At 39.8% G+C, this 22,541-nt stretch overlaps 1 protein-coding gene across 3 annotated transcripts in view; it reads right to left on the reverse strand.

Moving 5' to 3' along the window:
- Positions 1-10,385: 10,385 nt before the first annotated feature.
- The window catches only part of ESYT2 (extended synaptotagmin 2), an 80,378-nt gene continuing 68,222 nt past the window's right edge, over positions 10,386-22,541 (reverse strand). For all 3 annotated transcript variants that reach the window (XM_054273391.1, XM_054273393.1, XM_054273392.1), the window contains 9 exons: positions 21,908-21,982; positions 21,203-21,289; positions 20,301-20,450; positions 18,913-19,301; positions 16,746-16,844; positions 16,088-16,219; positions 14,659-14,764; positions 13,703-13,752; positions 10,386-13,527 (listed from right to left, as the gene is read on the reverse strand). In XM_054273391.1, coding sequence (XP_054129366.1) covers positions 13,482-13,527; positions 13,703-13,752; positions 14,659-14,764; positions 16,088-16,219; positions 16,746-16,844; positions 18,913-19,301; positions 20,301-20,450; positions 21,203-21,289; positions 21,908-21,982 — 1,134 coding nt within the window. In that variant the 3' untranslated portion in view covers positions 10,386-13,481. The remainder of the gene's footprint in view (positions 13,528-13,702; positions 13,753-14,658; positions 14,765-16,087; positions 16,220-16,745; positions 16,845-18,912; positions 19,302-20,300; positions 20,451-21,202; positions 21,290-21,907; positions 21,983-22,541) is intronic.

A 22,541-nucleotide genomic window follows, 5' to 3' on the forward strand; every position in this document is an offset into this window, starting at 1 on the left:
CCTGGAATTCTTCCCTCCTTTATAACCAAAGCATAACATTAGAGAAGGTACTGTAAATGTACTGTAAATCATATATCAGATATATACATAGCATTTTTATATATATATTTATATATGGTATATATTAGAGTAGTTATACATAGTACTATGTACTACATAGTTAAAGTAGTTTTCTCCTCCAACATATTTTAGCTATATGAATCAGCTTTTGGATTCACAACATCACTAGGCTGCAGGGCTTGCTTTCTTTTTCTTTTAGTTTTTTTTAGTAAGTAAGCGTTAAAGCAGAATAAATTGCTAATGGATACTTTTTAAAAAGCACAATGCATTCTCCAGCACACACCCACTATTTAAGCAAGTCATAATTCCCAACAACAACACTATTTATTTGTATAAGAAGCACTGAGGGGTAGTAAAATGTTTTTTTTTCCCGGCTATCAAATGAAAACCATGGGAAATGAGCAAGGCCACCAAGAGCCTTATTCGCTAACGCAAACATTCCCTCCATCCCAGGTGTCTCCTGACGTGTTTCTCCAGGAGGGAAAGCGACTCACACAGCATTTAGTGAGTGCGAAGCCACATCACAGAACGGGGCGGGGGCCGCTCCTGAGCCCTGTCCCGAACCACCCGGGGGCTCCGCCAGGCCCCGGCAGGGCAGGCAGCGGGGAGCCGGACGGGCCGCTTACCTCGGGCTCCCTCACAGCGGCCGCAGCCTCACAGACCCTCAGAGCGGCCGCAGCCTCATGGACACGCGGGAAGCGCTTCCAACACCGCGGCGCCGCCTCAGCGGAGCGAAGCGAAGCCGGTAGACACGGGCGTAGAAGAGCCCGCGGCGCACGGCAGCACCGCCGGAGGAGACGCCGGCCCCGGGAGTCGCTCGGAGGGGACACCGGTGGGCAGCTCGAGGCACCTGGGGACACTCGGGGACGCTCCGGGACGCCGCCAGCCCCCGGTCCGGTCCGGTCCGGTCCCTCCCTCACCCGCCACTTTTCGAATCCTCCCGCGGCCGACGTTGCGCGCGCGCCGCGGAACTCCCGTCTCGTCTCGCGAGAGTTCGGCCGCCGCCCCCCCTTTTCTCGCGGGCGGCGCCGCTGAGGGCGGGCTGGGGGAAAGGCGGCCCTGGAAACCCACTCGGGTTCAAAACTGAGGGAACCCCATTGGGACAGGGGATCGTGTTCAAAACTGAGGGAACCCGCTCGGGACAGGGGGTCGTGTTAAAAACTGAGGGAACCACAGCGTCAGCTGGGCTGGAAAAGGCTTCTGAGGTCATCGAGTCCAGCCTGTGACCGAACATCATCGGTCAGCTAGACCATAGCACTGAGGGTCACGTCCAGTCTTTGCTAAACACCTTCAGGGAGGGCGCCTCCACCACCTCCCTGCACGGCCCATTCCACTCATCCTTTCTGTGAAGAAATTCCTCTTAATGCTCCACCTGAACATCCTCTGGCGCAGCTTGAGGCTGTGTCCTGTCCTGTCGCTGGTACTTGGTTACACGTAGTACACGACCCCCATCTGGTTACACGCTCCTTTCGGGAGCTGCGGAGAGCCATAAGGTCCCCCTCGAACCTCCCCTTCAGGCTGATCCCCGCCGCTTCCCCAGCCCCTGCCCCGCTCCAGCGCCGGGTAACGCGGGCAGCGCCCGGCCCGGCCCCGGCTGCTGCTCCCGGCAGCTTGGCCGCGCTCAAAGGCTCTTTCCTCCGCTGCTTTCTGTCACGGCTGGTGCCGGGGGAACATCCATCAGTTCCCCAGAGACAGCTGCCACGGTTCAAACCCACTGCCCCTCTCGCTGTTCCCTTCCTGTACTACCTGCCAAGTGTCAGTGTTTCAAGATGGGGGGAAGACACGCTCGGTTAAATTCATGTACATGCTTAAGAAATGGTACTCCTTCTTCCAGTTAAGTGAACATAACTGCTTTTACAAAATATCACGCATTTGATTACACTGGTGGCTTTTTTCTCCAATAATGTTATTGTTGTTATTTTTGACAGCTTTGCTTTTCCTCACAGTCCTGGTGAAAAATATGAGTACTTTGCACTCTTCATCCAAAAGCAATGAAGAGTTAAACAGCCTATATGTATAGTATAGGAGACTATGTAAGCCACATGATATTTAGAGTTTGATAACTAACTCTAAATATTTTTTTAATATATCAGGAAATTCTGTTTCTTCTTTGCAGTGTTGGAAATAGTTTGAGTCAGATTTTGAGTTCTATAATATTCCCCATTCCATTTGTTTGAGCTCTTCTGCAAACCAAAACCAGTCAAAGTGTCTTGTTAAGGCTTAGTTTGTATCTTTCCATTTGGCATTTTCAGTAGCATTTCTCAGTGTTGGCTGTTAGAAGAGAGAGGTGCATAACTGCAGTAACTTACTTTCACTCTGAAGAAGCAGTACAGCATGTGCTGCTTTACAGAAAACCAACTATAATTTCTAGAGAAGTTCTCACATCTGGTTAGACTTTTCAGGATTGTAATTTTAAAAAATATTATGAAATTCAGATTTCATTTAGTATTAAATGTAAAAATTCACTCCTTTAAAAGTAGCATTTACATCTTCTGCTGTTTTAATTTTTAACATAGAACCTTCCTTATTGATCCTGCATTTCACAGTTTTAGTTTACATTAAAAATCAAGGTTTTTTGCATTTTCTGCTACATTTATTTGATATGAGAAGCTGGCTTGTGTCAGATCTTGTGGACCTGACTTTATATCCCAAGTCATATATTCAGCTAAGTGCAAGGAGCCTGTGGAACAGTTTGCTTGGAGTAAGTTGCATGAGCAATCAGCATACCTGTAGAATTGTAAAAATAAATAAAAAGGTATAACACCTGACATTTTTAGATTATGCTAATATCTTCCTATATTAAAAATTTCCTGCATAAATTAAAAATCTTTGCCATTTTAGATCCAAACTGATGGATTTATTCATCATGACTCACATATACTGAATATTTCATTAATACCTTGATTAGTCTTTTAATTAGATGCTACATTAGTCACCTGGTTACTGTTTATTTAGTTGGGCACATATCATTTTAGCAAACAAACTAAAACATATTTTAGTTTTTAATTTCTGTTGCATAGCAACCACAGAATGGTTTTTTTCACAGTATTGAAACTAGAAGTTGACACACATAACAACAGGCTGAATAACACCAAGTGATTCATTTTAAAGGACCATATAGAGAAACCAGAGAGACAGAATAATGTTTTCTAGGTTTTTTCAAGAACTGTGCATGAACTGCAAGCCAGTAATAAACCTACAACTCTATTTTCAGTTTCTCTAATATTCTGCCTTTCAAGAGTACCAAATTACATGCCTCTCTTTGACATATCTGTTCATCTGTTCAAAATAATCTATACCCTGTGATAATAATCTCATATTTATTATCATTTTCCTGTCAAGTTAAGGCAAAAATGAAAAATGGGCCTTTCGCACATGGTTGCTGAGCAACAGCAAATAAAGATTTGCTTTTGTGCTACTGCTTCATGAACCAGTCTTTATTCTTGTTGGTGGCCTGCATTAGAGATCTCAGTCACAGATGGCTCACACCAGAATATTGCTTGGACTACAGCAAGCATTCCATTTCAGCCTCTAAGAGTCAACAATATAAATAAAAAATAAACAAGTAGTTCCCTGAACGTCAGATGCTTTCTTGATGATATTTTCTTATATTTACAATGTTATTTTGTAGATAATAGTTTCTTATGAGATTATTTCACACGTTATCTACTACAGTGTTGGAGTTGTAACTTCTATTTCTTTTTCTTTGAATATGTAATAAAATTTGTTATAGTTAATACAGTATGAACAAAATCTGCTCATCCTCTGAGGCAGGCTGTTAATAATTTACATGCGTGCATTTCCCTTGATTTTTTTTTTTTTTTGATCTTCACATACTTTGATAAATAATCCGAACAGCATGAGAGAGAGATGAAGTTTCACACTATTCCACTTCTCCAGATCTCCCCTTGCCTGAAGGTAATCCTGCCAATCATGCCATCCTTTATTCAGAGGCGACTGTCACTTCTCAATGCTGGTGTGATTAGACCGTGAAAAGGCTTATTTCCCTTAAATTATTAACATTAACATGAATCAATTTTAGAGTTTAAGAGATTAAGTAGGAAAAAAAAAATCACTGCAGGAGAGAAAAAATGTATCCTTGTTAACTGGGACCAAAATAAGGAATAAATTGCGCGGAGGGGATGCGGAGGCCGTTCGGGGGAGCCGCTCTGGAGGCGCTGCCGGCGGTGCCGAAGCGCTGAGCGCCGCCCCGCGGGAGCTCCGCGCACTGCCGGCCCCGCACGGAGCCACGCCCGGCTCCGTGTGAGCGGGGAGAACACGGCAGCTGCTTCTTCCTGCCTTTGTTGTGATGCTTCATGGCAAAATGCTTAGCTATTATAGCATGAAGAGAGCTGGAACATGGAGACAGGCTGGGAGAGCTGGGCGTGTTCAGCCCAGAGACCTGAAGCCTCTGGAGAAACTTTGGAGCACCTTTCAGTGCCTAAAGGGTTTACAGGCGAGGAGAGGGAATTTTTATAAGAGCATGGAGAGACAGGACAAGGGGGAATGGCTTTAAACTGACAGAGGGCAGGTTTAGATTAAATACTGGGAAGAAGTTCTTTATTGTGAGGGTGGTGAGGCACTGGCGCAGGTTGTCTGGAGAAGCTGTGCATGCTCCATCCCTGGCAGGGTTCAAGGTGAAGTTGGCTGGGGCTCTGAGCAACCTGGGCTAGTGGAAGGTGTCCCTGTGTTACAGGGCTTGCAAGGGTTCCTCAGGGGTGAAGACATAGATGAGAATCTTGACTCCATTATCAGAAGGCTGGAATTATTAATTTATGATATATATTACATTAAGACTATACTAAAAGGAATAGAGATAAAGGTTCAGAAGCTGCTAAGCTAAGAATAGAAAAGGAATGAATCAACAACGGAGCTCTCTCTGATTCTGTCCCAGAGAGATCCTGTCTTTGATTGGCCCTTAATTGTAAACATGGAACATGAGCCAATCACAGGTGCACCTGTTGCATTTCACAGCAGCAGATAACCATTGTTTACATTCTCTTTCTGGGGCCTCAGCTTCTCAGAAGAGGGAAAAATTCTAAAGAAAGGATTTTTCACAAAAGATGTCTGTGACATCCCTGCCCATGGCAGGGGTGTTGGAAATAGATGATGTTTAATAGATGATGAACCCAAACCATTCTATTGGTCCTATAATTATTATTTGCTGTATTATTATGCCCTTGCTCTTATCACTCATTCCTTATAAAGTGTTACAAGTCATTGTAATTTTTCTCTGCCCACTATTAGTACCATGAAAATGGAAAGATTTCTGAAATGTTATAAGATACAAAAAGAAATTACAATAACAGTATTTGCATAGCTGAATCCATTCCACTGTAAAAAAAAAAAAAAAAAAAAAGGAAGTGGAATTTTTCATTACAATTGCAGCAAACATTTTCTAGTATAAAGTCATTGTCATCATTCAGAATACTATGTATCATTGAGTAAATTTATAATACTAGTTTGTCAGATAATTTGTTTCAGATATAAAACACTGCAGTTACAAATGCTATGTCTGTATTACTTTAACCCTATTAAATTACATTCTGATAGAGATTTACTGCTCTTATAAGTGTCCTGTCTCCTTCCAGCTCTCATTCTATTTTAGTCTTTAAGAGAAAAATTGCTTCTAAGGTACAAAATCACTGTTATTATTAATTTTACAAGTGCTGTTGAGGTTTCATTGTGATAGACGTGCATCACTTAGATATGACACCATCTCTGTTCCATCTGTCTAGCACAAAACGTGAAAATGCAGTACAAATATCAGAATGGTCATGATTTGCTCACCCATATTAGTTTATACATATATAAACACACACAAACACACAACAAACTGCTTTACATTGCTTGGGCATTATACCAACATTCAATTGTCTCTCACATCTGTGTTGGCTTTGTCAGCAGGGCTGTTCCCCATGTCCTTGATCCAGACCAAAGCCCACTGGGGTTTTTTACAGGCTGCATGTCCTGCTGCCTTCCTGCAGAACTGACAGTGGTGTGGAGTCAGCCTGGGGAGAAATGTGGAGCCAAGTACCCATGAGGGCTTCCATTTCCACTAAGTTTAGACATATTTGTCATTTATTCCTGTTCTGGCCATCAAACAGTTTTATTATCACAAGACCTGTGTTTTAGCACACTTTCTTATCATGTCCTTAAACAAAGAAAAAGTGATTCTTATTTTTTCTAGTAGAATTTTATCTGTCTTCCCTTTACCCCCATGTTGATTGTACTGCTCCATGAGGGATTTCATTGTTAGCTATCCTGAGTTTCTAGCCATATACTTGAATCAATAATAAATACTTAAAGCACAGGGATGTTTCAAATGTGCTGGCCATTTTCCATGTCCTGAACTTCAACTTCACTTCTGCCTGCTTCTGATTAATTTCAACTTTTTGTACTTAATCTCATTAAAGTTGTGTCAGCAACTCAAGGGAGTTCTAGAGTCAAATCTAATTTGGTATCTAAGGCATGAAACACCTACAGTGAATTGCTGACAGAAGCACGCAGAATTTCTGGTGAACTGAGAACCTTAATCTTCCAGAAGTTTCATGTTTTCTCACATCATTTTTTAAAATTTCCCTGTGCCTCATGACTAAATACCTCTACAAAACCATTTTGGCAAATTGAATCCCCCATTATGAAACTCAGTTCTTTTAGGATCTCTGGTGCCTCAGAGGAAAGGGGGAGAGCAGAGCATGGTGAGGACCATATCTGTTGTCCACTGCTTTTAAGCCAAGGTGACTTAAGGCTGCACTCCCAAACATGCCTCTCATCCAAACCACTTCCTTATTGCGCAAGAAAGTGCACAGGCAGCAAAAAAGGATTCTGAGAATAGGGACTGCACCTCCATCTAGTGGAATATAACAGTACCTTCAGAAATAAACACTGGGCACTAATGACTATACATGGAAAAACTTCAATGTCTCAATGTGAAAAACAAGATAAGCAAAAATAAAATGTTTTAAATTAAGCATTTTTTATGTCTCAAATAATCTGAACTTGAAAAAGCATATTGAATAAAAAATATGGCATAGAACAAGGTTGCCTAAAACTAAGATTGAAACTTGTCAAAAAGCTAATCTTAGTATTTTCAACTTTTGATTCCAGCTTATTTTACATGCAAATTAATTAATGATTTAACAAATAAAACAAAGAACCAACATTGCCACCAGTACCACTCATGAGTCATGAACATACATTTGCATTAACCCATTTTTACCCTTTATTTCATTGTCATCACATGGATAAATGACAGGTCTGGAGACAATCCAAGTCCTTTGTTTGGATGCTGTTGACAATTTATCAAACGTATCCAGTGGAACTCTGAGCTGAAAGTTACAACAGAGCTCCCATTCAGTGGCTATCATAGTTACCTGAGTTCAGAGAATTTCATGATTCATGCAAAACTAGATAAACTTTCCTATAAATTGTAGGTGGAAAACATTGCAACACAGTAACTTCAACTTAACCCAAGAGACAGCAACAACAATCATGCAAAATACATCAGGGATTTCAGCCTATCAGTTGAAGCATTTCTCCCATGGAAAGTCTGCATTAAACTGTCTTGCAAAATATTCTGTATTAAATTATTAATCATTGTGACATGCTTAGTAAGCTCTAGTTGTCAGGCTCTCAGTGTTTGTAGAATAACACACTGGCCTGCAAATTCAACTAGAATAGAAGAACAAAAAAACTTGTTTGAAATTTCATGCTGGAAACAACCTCTGTTAAATGAATGCACCTTTTTTGCCTTTGAGGATCTTGTCCCAGTTATTGAGTAAAATTACTGACCTTCATTCAGTACCTACAATTACCATTTTGCTAGCATTATCTATGTTACAACTCAAGTTCTATGCACAGATGAATGTATTTTTAATTCCTATCCATTTTTTGCATCCTGACTCAGCAGAGCTTGCAGCTCCCAGCTGTGTGACCCCTTGATTCTGCCCAGCTGGAGTGGCCTCATGCCCATCCCTGAGAGCTTGGGCTCAGGAAGAAGAATGCCCAGAAGACCTACAGCACAGGCCAGGAGTTCACAGAGCTCCAATTTACTGAGCTTACCGTAGTGTTTAAAAAAATAGACTTGAGAGCCATAGAGTTGAGGTTGGAAGGGACCTCACCAGGTCATCTAGTGCAACATCCTGCAGAAAGGAGCTACTTTGTGTAAATAATAAATAATCAGTTAGATCCTTACCACACAGCTGATGAGTGAATTCACAGGACACAGCTGGGTGCAGGGACATCACAATTTCCTTCTGTCATTTCTTACACAGAGGCTGAGGTGCTTGGTGCCCAGCTCTGAGGGTTGGGTCACCAAGCCCTGCAGGGATGACCCACATCCAGGACACAAAGCACCCCGGGCTGGAACCAGCCCTTCCAATGCCTGCAATCTTGCCTAGCTTTGGGCTGTCCTTGGACATGTTCCTATATGGATCTTAAAGGGAAGAATGATCACTGTTAGGCCTTAATTCCCCTGCTGTAAATTTCACAGCTCCTGAGGACTCAAAGATTAACATGGAAGACAGGTTGGCTTCACTTTGGTGGTGTCTGAGGAAACTGAGATGCAGGAGCCTGCTCAAATTGGATTCCACATTGGATGACTGGCATGCAGCAATATTCCCTGCAGACAGTGAGAACAGAGAGTATCACCTCTATCACATGAATACAGATTAGAGAACTTTCCTCCAGAGCTGCCATCTACTCTGGCAGCTAAATTTACTGCATAACACTGAAAGAAATACAAGTGGATTTTTACATTTCTCATAAAACATTTTTCAGAAGGTGCCTGAGAAAATTGCTGAGAGCCTGACTGCTTTAGAAATCAGTAGGGAATCATACAACATTTGGACACTTTAGGATATATAAAGCCACCATTTGGGATTAAATAATCTGACTGCTTCAGCAGCCAGCTACAAATGGGTCCAGGACAATGTGCAGTTTTGGTTCTTTCAAAGGTACCATCCAACATTCAGAGTTTGTCAGGGGGAGCTTATAAACAATTAAATTGATTGAAAGAAGTACTTCATAGGAAACAAATTTTGTACTAAACTCTTAGCTGAGAAAATACTGAAAATAGCCACACTGGTAACTTTATTGGCAAACACTGCTCCTAGGTGGGGGCTGGATGAACTAAAAGGCCAAAACAGTTTAAACAGTACAGCAAATACCAAGAAGAATCCTGGGCTGGGGTGAGCCCATCAAATTAATACCAAAGCCATCTGCAGGAGTGCCTTGCACAGTTATTTCTGCTCTCCAGTGAGATCTGTGACTACACAGGCAGCACTGATCCAGGTACCACCTGTCTTGCAGGACTGAATGGAAGGCTTGATCTTGACCCAAGTGAGGAAAATGCTGACACCTGATCAGTACTGGCACTGCCAGGGAGTCTGCAATCCAGAACCACCTTGCCATGAGGGACATGTGGAGACAGCCGTGCTTTTCCTAGGCTTTAGCTCCCTTCCCATTGATTAGCAGATGATTTCTATTCTGGTAAAAAATGGACATATCCCCTTCTAGGACATATCACCCTAAATAAAAGCGGAACATAATTTTGTAGTTAGTAATATTAAAGATTGTCCAGTGGGGCCCATTCTAAATGGGATAGTGACTGGTTGATGAAGTTTTGCAGCTTTTACTTATGGCTGATGAAAACTGACTGAATATGAATTCAGACAAAGTAGAGCTGTTTATGGGAAGAGGTAGCATAAGTAATTATAGAATTATAACTAATTATAAATTAATCTTTCATGCAAAGAGCATGATTTCTATGGCATTTTTTCTGGAACAGATAGAGGATATAACAGCCTTTTTCTTATTTATGCAGTACATCATCATATTTTTCATCAATTAACCTTACCACGCTAATGAAAGAATAGGAAAGGATGCCATGGGTAGAAATTTGCCGATTCTAAATCTAAGGCAATTAAATACAGTTCTAGGTCCTTTTGAAAGCATATTTAAAGACAATTAGTAAGTGGTAGAATTATGACAATTTGTTCAATTGATCAATTTAAGAGGAAAATAATATTTAGACGCTGAAGTTGAACAAAGAACCAACTCATTCTTACGTGTGAATCTGTTCCAGAACAGCAAGCACAGAAATCCCCATGAAGTGTCCTGCACTTCTCACTCCACTTTCTCTCATGTAAGATCCAAAAATCTGCCTACAGACCTTACAGCAAGGCTCCCTAGGTCACAGGAGGAGGCTACAGGACTGAAAATTCAATTCATTGTTTTGCCAGTTAGAACAGGGATATGCAAGAGAGGAGAGGGTGTGTGTGCGTGTGTGTGCGCGCGCACGCAGAGGGAAGGAACACACCAACTTCCATACGAACCATTTATTGAATAAATACATGCATCATAATGTAGAATTACATGAGCAAAAAAGGCAATCTGTACAAAATTGATTACCCTTTGTTCTCATTTTAACTCTCACCATTTGCTGCAGCTCTGATAAAGGATTCAAGACAGAAAATTAAAACTCTTTTAGTCCACCTCCAAGTGATATGCATGCGGATTTGAGTTTGAGTTATACCACTGCTATAGTTAAGAAAGCTGGTTTTCTTGTCAGTGAAGCAGAGTAATTCTAAAAACAGTTTCAATAGTACAGAACATGTGTTGGTACATACAGGTAACAAAGCTTATTTTTTAACCATTTCTTAAACATCTTCATATGTTCATATTTTAAGGCACAGGATAACAAGAACTACATGAAAAGCTATCAGTTGACATTGAAGAAATGACTTGATAATGAGGTGCAATTTTTGCCCAGAGGCAAAATTATCCTTCCCACTTCCATATAAATGGAACAACTGGAATTTGGTAATACAAAAGTTGCATCCGCTATCCAAAGAATCAATCTCATCTAGGCACTCACAGTCTGATCCAAATTCACTCAGGAGAATGTTTCTGAAGATCTGGCATCCAGAACTGATTATAGACTATGGGAACTCTAGTTGCTGAATTGCAATGACAGTTCAATCTCTTCATTTCAGATTCCTAAATGGAAAATGGGATCTCTAAGAACCAACTCCTAATTTTAGGTAGTGAGCTATTTTGAAAACCTGCCCCATATTCTTTATTCAATTACTCACTTTGTGCTATCCTTTCACATTTGCCTGAACACAGCATTATTTTCCACCTTCAAACTTACAGAATTTTTTTTGTTCAAGTGCAGTTTTCTGTCCCCAGACTTCACTTAAGACTTGGAACACTGAATCAGTTTAACATCCTATTTTTTGGCTGCAGATCAAACTCTGTGCAGTCACTGGCCAAAATGTAGAGAAAAAATCCTTCCACCTCAGACTGAACAAAGGCAAAAGGCAATTATGTTGAACTGCCACTCTTAGACCTCATTTATTCAGATTAGCATTTGGTTTCTGCATTTTCATTGCATTAAGAAAAATTCTCTGTCTTTCCATTTTTAACATCTTAATGGAGAACTAGCAAAGAAAATATGTATTTCATAATATATTTTCTATTAATTGATGAGTGAATATATAGCTACTCATCCATTCCAATATACAGTGAAGCCTTCAAATGGAAATGTTTTCTTACAAAGAATCTCTATTGCCCAGCCCAGCAACAGCAGTTACAGTACAATTTACAATGTAAGATTGTTTGATAAAATTGTTGTGTATAAAACATGGCAATGGGAAGGCCATCACTGCATAGAGGTGTATGGTGCAGCTCACACATAACCATAACAAATGTTCATGTTAAATTGAATTTAGACAAACTTAAATTTTTAGACTTGAAAAAGACAAAAAGCTACATCTATGGTAGGCACTTTGGTACATCTAGTAATGTAGACAAATTCTACATCTAGAGTTAAGGTTCTGTCAGTTTTCTTGCAATAAAGCTAATTTCAGGAGTTTATCATTCCACGTTAAAATTCTTTCTTGGCTGAGACATCATTCTAGAATCTTAGCTAAATAATATACTTTGTCTAATTGCATACTTCTCCAAGGATGAGGACACTGGCTTTGCAAAAGCCAAGCTGTTCTCTTAGATTCTTAATGCACATTTTTCTAACAGTCTGAAAAAACTTACCAGAAAAAGAACAATCAGTTCTGAACACAAAAATAAAAGTCCCATAATTCATAAAATTAGAGTTATGAGCTCAGCTGTTGGGGCTGATAGTCTCCCTTCAGATCCTGCCTGCCTGGATCAGTGTGTGCTGACTGCTGCCTCCTGCCCAGCCCAGGGCAATGCTTCAGGAGAGCAGCATTGCTCAGAAACCTGCCTGGACCACTGATGTGCAGTTTGTTCATGCACCAAACATACTAAGCAGCAATGAAGCAACTGTCAAAGACAGTCAATTTTATCTCAGTTCCCCACTTTCTTACCTACTGGTGTTTATTTGAGGATTGCAGAAGGTATCACATAACATACTATTTTAGCACGGTACTGTGTAATAAAAATAACATATGTCTTGTACATATGCCTACTATATGAACTTAACTTGCAAGCCAATTTGTCTACTAATAAGTCAGTGAAACATGGTGGTAGGGACAGTTTAAAGTGGCTAGACATCTTTATAATACAGAAAAATCCATGTCCTCATACCTTCAAAAGATCACATGTCTAGTACTCCAGAGTACAGGAATAAATAACGAAATCCAACTGAACCTGTATAATAAAACTGTACTGTTTGTTATGTTTACTCTATTAAATGAAAACTCAGATTTAGAAACTGTTATTTGTGGACCTCATCCTCTATTTATACAATATTTATAGAATTCTCATTTTTATTTATAATATTTTATAGCATGATTTCCCAATAATACATTTATATATAAATATTAAAATGTTAATGTTTTATACATTTTAAGCTAGCCCCACTGGGCCAGAAACACAATAAAGTAAAAATGTTTTTCTGCAGTTTCGTTTTGCAGAGTATCACAAAATGATTAAGACCATTGTGCTGCAAAGACAAAAGAGATTCATCTGAAGAAATTAACATGCATTTAGAAGAAAATATCTTTTCCTTTATCTAATTTTCTTCTGAATTCAAACCAGCATGAAAGAATTATAAAAAAATAGTATATATTTACATGGTACAGTATACCTTGGTGAGATATAAAACAAGGCAGGAAAACAGCAGAACATGTTCTTTTCACTGTCTAATAGGTACAGCCATCATAAAGATCAATTGAAACACAAAAGGTTACTTTACTGTACTATTGCACATTACAGTAACACATAAAATTGTTTAGCAAAATAAAAAATAAAGTTTAACAATGAGGATGGCTATGTCTACATAAAATGACAAAGTGTTATAAAATTATTGGGGATGTGTCTAAGAACTAAATCAGTAAAGCTATAAAAATAACATTGGTACATCTCTGAAAACAATGTGTTAAAAATCTATAAAGGTTGGCAAAATTAGGCATGAGGAATTCTTGGCGTCCATGGGCCTAACTTGCACCCTGTGGCCTTGTACCATCTTCTGTCAAATCATACCTGAAAAAGAAAAAACCAAAAGATTGGTTTTTTACATTTAGCATATATTATTAAAACTATTATTAACAAAGTAATAACCATTAACTACTATTAACATTAACTACTATATAACATTAACAGTGGTATTAACATTAGCATGTAGTATTATTATTAAAAAAGGAAATGTTATACTTACCACTGGGTCCAGCCTTTAGCAAGTTCTTCAGATGCCAGAGGTATCAATAACTGTGGAAAGTTAAATTACCAATCAGTGCACTGTGTGTGCCTTTCATTCTAATTCTATTACAGATAAAAATCTGACGATTCTGTCAACTACAGTGTAAGCAATGCCATTGGTACCTGATGTATTTTATATCCTTGTCATCACAGCTCTCTGCTATCTGCCTAAAGTTTCAAGTTGCTGTTTTTGACCTTAAAATCCTCACCCTTCGGTGGTGCAGTCCCAGAGCACAGCACAGCATGGCAGTGGCAATCAGCAGATGTGTTCCTACTAACAGCCTTCCAGATGAACAGGAAAACTGAGGACACTGCTCACCATGAACTGACCATGGTTCTGTATCTCTCATCCTCTTCACAGAGCTCAAACATGGCAATTTGAAAGGGTGTAGGAATTTACTACTCCATTTTCATGCCCCACATCACGTGTGTAGCAATCGGGTGATTTAACGTGTGCCTATAGAACACTGAAGTCACAAACACAGCAGTGGTGGTGGCTTTGGGAATGTCTCCAGTAGCAGCTCCTTCTCATGGATTTTACAAACTGGGGATTTAATTACTTCTGTATTTCCCTAAGTACTTGTCTTTCCAGTTTTGTCTGAACATTTTCTGAAATATTGCCTGGTTTCTACTGGTTCTTTCCATTCTCTGACAGCATGATTAGTAAGTCTGACAAGCACATTTCTTTTGTTACTGTGAACTTATCACTCCCTAGAAGAGACTACTGCCTCATCTTTCTAAGTCTGGCTCTGCAGATTGTTCCTTCCCTTACTGAAGCCTGACATCTCAGGCACCTGTAATTTTTGAAAGCTTCATACCTGAATCAGGCTTCAAGCAACACTAACTCATATGTCAAGAGGATTTTTGTTTTATGTAATAAGCTGGATTAACAGAATTTGCTTATTACCAACTTACTTTGCCAAGCAGCCCTTTATCTTTGGACAAGAATCCACCACTGTTCTTCACTGCTACATCTAGTGTTCTTCTCTGTACTTCAGGCAGGGAAACACTGAAATCAAACCTGGCAGGCAAAGAGATGTATTAGAGGGAATTCTGTACCAGAGGTCCGAGTTCAGCTAAACAGCCACTCAAATCAAAACCAAACCATCTTCCTCCCCAAATTAAAAAATGAGGTCTGAGACAAATTTAAAAAAATCCCAATGTTTTGCCTAAATTTTTTCTTGAAAACTGTGATCAATATCAACATCAAATGTTTGAGACTTCTTTTGCCTTTGGCCTCTAGAGACCACTGGTAAAACAAAACAAACCCATGAACAAGACAAAAGGAGGCAAAGGTGAAGCACTGACTAGAGAAAAGAGAAAGTGGAATCCTGCTGTACTGACAGCTCAGTATTAGAATTTTCCAAAAGGAAAAGACTGGTCAGTCTTACTGATCCTTGGCACTTGATAACCAGAGCTCCTTTTCTTTCCTGGCTGGCTAAAGAAAAGTATCAAAGATAGCTCTTTGCTAGACCTGAAACTTAGACAAAGTCAGGACAAGGTTATACCACAACCCACATCTATTTGTCACTAGAGTTTTTAAACAGCTTTATTGCTTTGCAATACACTTTCCTTGGAAAGGCATGGTAAAATAAATCTATTACCTGGAATGAACAGGAAAGAGCTGCACTACCAAGAAAATCTGCTGGAGCCTCTAACTAATGATTTACAGATTTGACAGAATGGACTGAAGTGGCGTTTCCCCTGAATTCATTTTCTGTCAGTAGAGAAAGGTCTTTATTGAAAACCAAAGAGTGGGAGAATAAGGGACAGACATGTGAGGGAAACTACTTTCAAAAAGATGAGTGCAAGGATAAGGATTTTTATGCAATATAATATTGCACAAGCTGTTACAACTACCAACATATGGGCCAGGATATGATCTACAAGGAAATTTCCTGCCTCCCTGGATGCTGAGAAGTGCCACAGAGTGACTGAGCAATGTGAGCATGCACAGGCCCTGGCTGGCAGCATCAGCCAGGCACTCAGCCAGCCAGGCTTTCTGGCAGGAAGGGAGAGCAGCAGCACTGGCCAGCCAAAGGCACTCGTGTTCTCACCACCTGCCAGGAGAGCGAATCCTGCAGCTGAGCTACAGCACAGGGCCATGGAACTGGTGTAGGAAGGCAGGAAAGACAGAAGTGGCTGCTAACAGCAAGAAGGGCTGTAGTGATAACAGGGAACAGAAGGATAGAAGAGCTCTTACAGCAGAAGAGAAAGGTATGATCAAGTCTAATGCTGACAACCAGGAACTTCAACAGCTCACCCTTCAGTAAGCACAGAAATCTTGATTTGACAGCTTTGTAATTACATGATAGAAAACTACTGCACATTGTTTAGAACTTACATTTGATCAAACACTGGGTTTAATGTCTTCTTTGATACATGTGTTTTTCTTCTTCCTGACCGTCTCTTATCAGGCAATAAATACATTCGCACATAGGGGTCGGATCCTTCTTCAGAAAACGCTATCAGATTTCTGGGGAAGTGAAAACCAAGGAAAAGCACTTAGAAAATCAACAAAACATTGCTGAATATACATGTCTACACTACCATCATTTAATTTAGTACATGAAGCAGTTCCCCTACACAAAATGGAGCGACTTGTACAACACCAAATGACCTAAGCAGAGAGCAGAGGTGGGAATGCAGCGTTTCCTGAAGTCTAATTTGAAGTTTGGATATGGCTTTTTAGAAATCATGTGTTTTGGTCATTCTGTAAAATAATCAGTCTCTTAGAAACAGCTTTCAGATACTGCTGATAAAAATCTAAATGTCATTTTCATTTAAAATCTGACAGAGGCATAATAGACAAATATAAAATCAGAGAAAAATCTCCACAAAGTTTTTCTTGATTCTGAGTACAGTTCTGTATATTTTTGTATTTATGCATATGTTGTTTTAAAAATAACAATGATTAACCAATCCACTTAAGAGTGAGTCAGGATAGGACAAACTTCATAGAAAAATATGCCCAGATATGAAATAGTGTATGGAATGCTCACCTGCAGGAATGCACCACCACAATCAGTTTGTTTCTTTGTGAACTGTGACGAATTGTTAGCTGAATCTGTCCTAATGGAGACTGCCCCAGAGTTGTTCCACTGCAGGAAAAAAGAGAACATTATGCTTAGTTTTTAAAATGCACATTAGAAGTAAGACTTAACTGAGCAGTTTTCCCAGAAATAATGTATTATCCATTTAACTTCTCCAGCCCCATGGGAAAGAAGAGAACCCAATGTAAGTGTGTGAGCACATCCTCATCAAATTCTTGTGCTTCAGTTCCTTGGCCAACAACTCTGCTCTCCAAAATAGGCCAGGTATTCCTGTCATTAGGAATATGGGACTTTCTTCATTACAAGTAAAGAACTTGCCTGGCCTAAAATAAACATCAAAGCAGCATCTAGGAAATTGGAAAGAATAATAGTGCTAACTGCAATGAAAACCTCAGGTATGGGCCACTCTTACCTAAGGCCAGAAGCCAATTAGAAGATCAGCCCATTATTTTCTGAATTCTCTTATCATAGAAATGTAGATATTCTTGGGATTAAAATAGTGATCATTTAAATCTACAATTCCTGTTGTAAAAGCTCAGTATAAATACAACCATTTTACTTTTCTATAGTTCATATCACTATGAAAAGAAGATTAGAAAAAAATTATACTTATAGGTCATGTTTAACTAAAAAGCAAGCACCATGTTTAAGAACTTGTGTTTTACAGAATGGTCAGCATATGCAGTTCCCTCATCTCCATGAAATGCTCATTTTAGTTTGTGTGAGCTGTCTGTAAGTATTTTCCATATCACACAGGACTGTGTGTGCCATATTTGCCATTTCTCAGCCACCTGAAGGATATCTTATCTTCAAGGGAGAAGAGTGCCTATTTTGTGAATATCTACTACAAAGTGATTGATCCATTAAAATTCCCAAGTCATTCACTTAAAAAAATAGAATGAAGATTTAATTTCAGTATTTTCTTAGTTGAAATAAAAAAAAATAATACTCAAAGTGCCTAAATCATGTGGTCTGCAATAAAGGACCTCATTACCTGTAGCTTTACCACTCTTACCAAATGACAAAGTATGGCATTTGTGCATTACATGAGGAGTGGTATCTTTATCACAATTAACAAACTCTAACTCAGTTTTGGACCAGGAGAGAGCCTGACAAAGTCTAGACAAGTTAGCATGTGACTATGAAGAGAAATGGGGGTCTGGAGCACATAAGCAGGTGGTGTATTTGAAAGAGCCAACAGCAGACTCAACTGCAGCCCTTCCACTGCTTAAAGTAGGCATTTTAGACAAGACCAAGTCAGAATCCTCATGGCTGTACACAATAAAATAACAAGAGACCATAGTCAAGCTGCAGCAAGATAAATTTCAACAGAAATAAGGAAGAACATTTTAAAAGTGGAGTACTTAAGTACTGGAGTTGCTGAACAAGTTATGGCATCTCAATCCTTGGAGATAACCAAAAGTTGTTTGGATAAGGCCCAAGAAACCTGATCTAACTTTGAAGTGGAAGCTGCTTAGAGCAGAGGGATGATCAACCAGAGATTCTGTCCAACATCTGTGACTCAGTTGATTCTGTGAACTCTGACAGAGAAGAAGATGAATTCGTTCAATCCCTTGCAAGTAAAAAAATAAAATCTTTCTACTTAGATTCACGGAGAAGTTTGATGAATAGGGAATGAATAGTTTCCAGTCTCCTATTCAGAGCAGGATGGGCTGTACTTGGTAAGTAAAGGCAAGTAAAAAAAAAAATCAAGAATTTAAGAAAGCATGTCTGCAATAATCTTCAGTGACTGCATAGTAACTGACTACCCATTTAACATTCCTTATAGCCTAATATCCCTTGAGTTATTTTAAAAGACCAACCATTTCCAGCTTAATTGGCTTAATTAATGCTAATAGGATTCAGTGGTGAAACAGGCAACTACTGCCATGAAACTACAAAGTGCAGCTATGAGAAGAAGTGGGACTTAGATTATCTAGCAGACGATCACAAGGGTAAGGAACTTCTAATTGCAGCGTCTGTCTGAGCCACCAGGAAGAAGCAGAAAATCCCAATGACTGAACAGTAAGGAACATTTCTGAAATGTGAATTCCTGCTCTGGTGGCCCTCTGTGCAGGGGCTGGGAAGCGCTGCAGAAGCCCTGAGCCCCCCGTACTTCTCGAGCTGACGCAGGCGCTGGCGCAGCTCCTGCGTGGCGATGGGCAGCGAGATGTCGGAGGCGATGCTGGGCGTGGGCTCCTTCGCCGACAGGTGGCTGGGGGAGCACGAGAAGTTGGAGGCCTGCAGGCTGGAGGAGCTGCGGCTCAGATCTGTCGGCCACTGCGGGCTGGCGTTGGCAGGCTGACTCTTATCAGCTGCGTCAGTCTTTTTATCACTGTCAGTCACTGGGGATGCTGGAGCGGGCTTGTTTGGGTCAGATGTTGGCGAGACAGGAACCTGAGGCTTAAAAGATGATTTTCTTGCATCTTTGGAAACAGATGGCCTTTTAACTTGGGCTGAGTGTTGATGATCTGGAGATCTTGTCGGCTTTTCAAGAGAAAGGACCTGGATACAGGAAAATACATATCGTGTTGCTATTTTGCAGTATACAAATGACAAGAATAATGGTTGGTGACAGGTTGTAAAGTTAAGACTCTAAAGCAGGACCAAAACCATTTACAATTGCTAACTCTACACAATGAAATGCTTTACGTGACAAAACAAATCTCCACCTTCTTCATGGCAACTTCATTTCACAACTGTGAAATTCTCTGTTTATTAAGAATTATTCTCCTCATTATTCTCTTCCCATATTCTACCCACTTCTGGTGTAAATGCTATTTACTTTGCAGTTCCAGCCATCTGGGAAGATATTTCGTCATTTTTTCTTTTACTGTTTTGAAATTTAATTTTACATCACAATTTTTATCATTAATTGTTCTTACTTCCTCTTTTATAAGTTGCTTTAATTTATTAATGACACATAAGCAACAAAGTGCTTTAGAAAGAAAAATAACAGTAGTGTGACAGTGTTTGCAAAGAGATACTTATTAAGCCAAGTAATTTAGATGGAGAAAAAAGACAAACCAACTTGCAGGTTGCAAGTTTTGTTTTCAAAACTCCAACATGTCTGAAGGCTGGTTTGAATTTTTCCAGTTCTATGCAGGTACTTCCTTTCCTTATACACTTTACTTTTTAAAACCATCAAAACCTCAGCTCAATTTCTAGATGGAGGCTTTTTCACTGATCTGTAGCCCACTGGGTTCAAAAGAGATTTGAAGGAATTCAGATTCCAAACATGATTTCCAAACCTAAAACCACAGGAGACGTTGTTTTTAATTAATGCAGATGACTATTGTTTCATTTTGAGCATTTTACAGTTTTCAAATGGAATATATTTAAATTAGAGGCTATCTCTGTGTACTGATGCTCTGCACAACCAAGGACACTTGGCAGGTGACATCAAAGGAAATGTGCTGGCTTCTTCAAAAGCTGCCAGACCAGGAGTCACCACAGCCCTAAATATGCTGTCAGATATTTACAATGGGAAAGGTTTTAGAGTACCCTGAGTGCAATCTTCATGTTTATAGTGCTGTTGGGACCAGAGTTGCTCAGCTGGAATCGCTGATGCATAGTTAAATCTTCACTCTCTAGCAACTGGCTTAGAGGCAGCTTGAAGTTCCCCAAGGAACACTGGTGCTGTTCATCCCTCACCTGAAGGAACACAGAAATTGCATCACTTTGTATCATCTGCTTTGTAGGAATTCAAACAAAGAAATTACATTTTTATTTAAAAACAAAAAATACAAACAATATTGAAAGTAATTTGTTCTTAAACCAAGTTTCCCTGATTTTAAGATTACATTACATTGAAGGAGGAAAAAACAAATATACTCAATGCCTCATTTCTTCAACCTTTCCTTCTACAGCAAAAGTAAGACAGAAAAGTAACGACCATATCTACATCTACCAGACCTATGAACAGAATAACTACAGGGTTTCCAAACTGTCTGTGTGAAAATTAATTCCCACAGCTTTTAAAGGAAGAGTGACTAAGACAGTCCTCACTCATTTACACTTCAGTCTCTTAGAACTATGTAAAGGACATGTCAACAGTGTAAAGGGATACAGTATTTGGATAAAGTGAATACTTCCTTGATGTGAGAGAGGAAAGATTCCTAGTTCCAAACTGGTATATCAAATTTACTTTTGGATTTCTTTTTAATTAGAAAAGACAGCCATTAACTATGTTATTCATGTGATGGCCTGGTTATAGTCTTTCTTCCTTTTAGTAGTAAATGGAAATAAACATTTCATTACCTGGTCAAAAAAAAAAATACTTTAAGTATAATTCTAATCATGTTCACATTGTATTTAGCCTCATTTCATAACAGCCTTTAATGTGTGACTTTTACTGCTGCAACATCCTAGAAAAGAAAGGTATCTAAAGAGAGTGAGACACATACCTCAACTTCAAGATCTTGTCTTTTGGGATTGTGTACAAAGAAAGTAAAGTTTTCCTCCCATACCGGTTCATTGGTCTTGTATCTAATCTGAAGTTAAGAAAAAAGGAAGTACACAAATTATCAAACAGTTTGTCTAATGGAGGTGGTGTCAAGAGATGAGCACATTTTTCATTTAGGCATTTTATTTGGTGTGTGCAGAGAAGCAAGGTCTGATGAGGAACAGCGGGGGGAGCTGGGGTTGTTGAGTCTGGAGGAGGCTCAGGGGGAACCTCATTGCTCTCCACAACTCCCTGACAGGAATCTGCCTGAAGGGAGGCTGTAGCCACTCAGCCTCTTCTCCCAGGCAACCACCGACAGGACAAGAGGACACAGTCTGCAACTGCACCAGGGCAAGTTTAGGCCAGACATTAGAAAAAAATTCTTCACAGAAATATTGACTGGGCACTGGAATGTGCTGCCCAGGAAGGTGGTGGAGCCACCATCCCTGGGGGTGTTTAGGAAATACTGGATGTGGCTCTTTGTGCCATGGTTTGGTTGATAAGGTGGTTTTAGGACACAGGTTGTAATCCTTGGCTGCTGGTTGCCAATTTCTGTTCTGGTGCCACCTTAGTGTGTGTATATGCTCCATGGTTTGGTAGCCAAATGCCAAGCTCACAGACCTACCAAAGATGTGGAGAAAGAGCCAAGCCTAGAGCAGGAACTCACCTTACTCTCCTGTGCCTTGTGTCCAACTGACAGCAAAACAAGTGGGTTGGGATTGCTGTTCATTTTCTTTCCTGACTGGTAAAGAAAAAGCAAAAACTTTGCCTTCAGAATAGAGCAAAACCTCTCCCCTCTGAAACTTAAATGTTTGCATCTTAAAAATACAAATCATATGCATTCTACTACATGCTTCTCTATTTTTCTGTGTTTTATTCAGCTGGCTGGAATGGCAGACGGGCGAGTAGCTGGTGAGCACATCAACATGAAGGCATCCAACTACCTGAATATGCTGAAGCAAAATGCTACTAATAAGCAGGAGTTTTAGACTCATTTCCATTTTCTTTAAATGAAACTGGTAAGATGCAAATTCTTATCTTTTAATGAGCATCACAATCCCCAAAGCTAATGAAGCATAGTTAAAACTGCAAAATGAATATTGCATGCAGATGGAAGATATGAAGAAAGCACAAACTCAGGAACTTTATATACAGTGCTGTAGAACTATTAAAGTGGATGTGGTATCCAACACTGATGTTCCCTACTTTTCAGTTTGGGGGAGAAAGAATATGCACTATAATGTATGTGAGGGATATTTCTACAGTTTACCAAATACTCTTTATTAGAGAATCAACCATCT

This window comes from Melozone crissalis, unplaced genomic scaffold (genome assembly GCF_028551555.1).
Source record: "Melozone crissalis strain CALT ecotype California unplaced genomic scaffold, PUWL_Pcris_2 ptg000016l_1, whole genome shotgun sequence".
In the NCBI taxonomy this organism is placed as follows: Eukaryota; Metazoa; Chordata; class Aves; order Passeriformes; family Passerellidae; genus Melozone; species Melozone crissalis.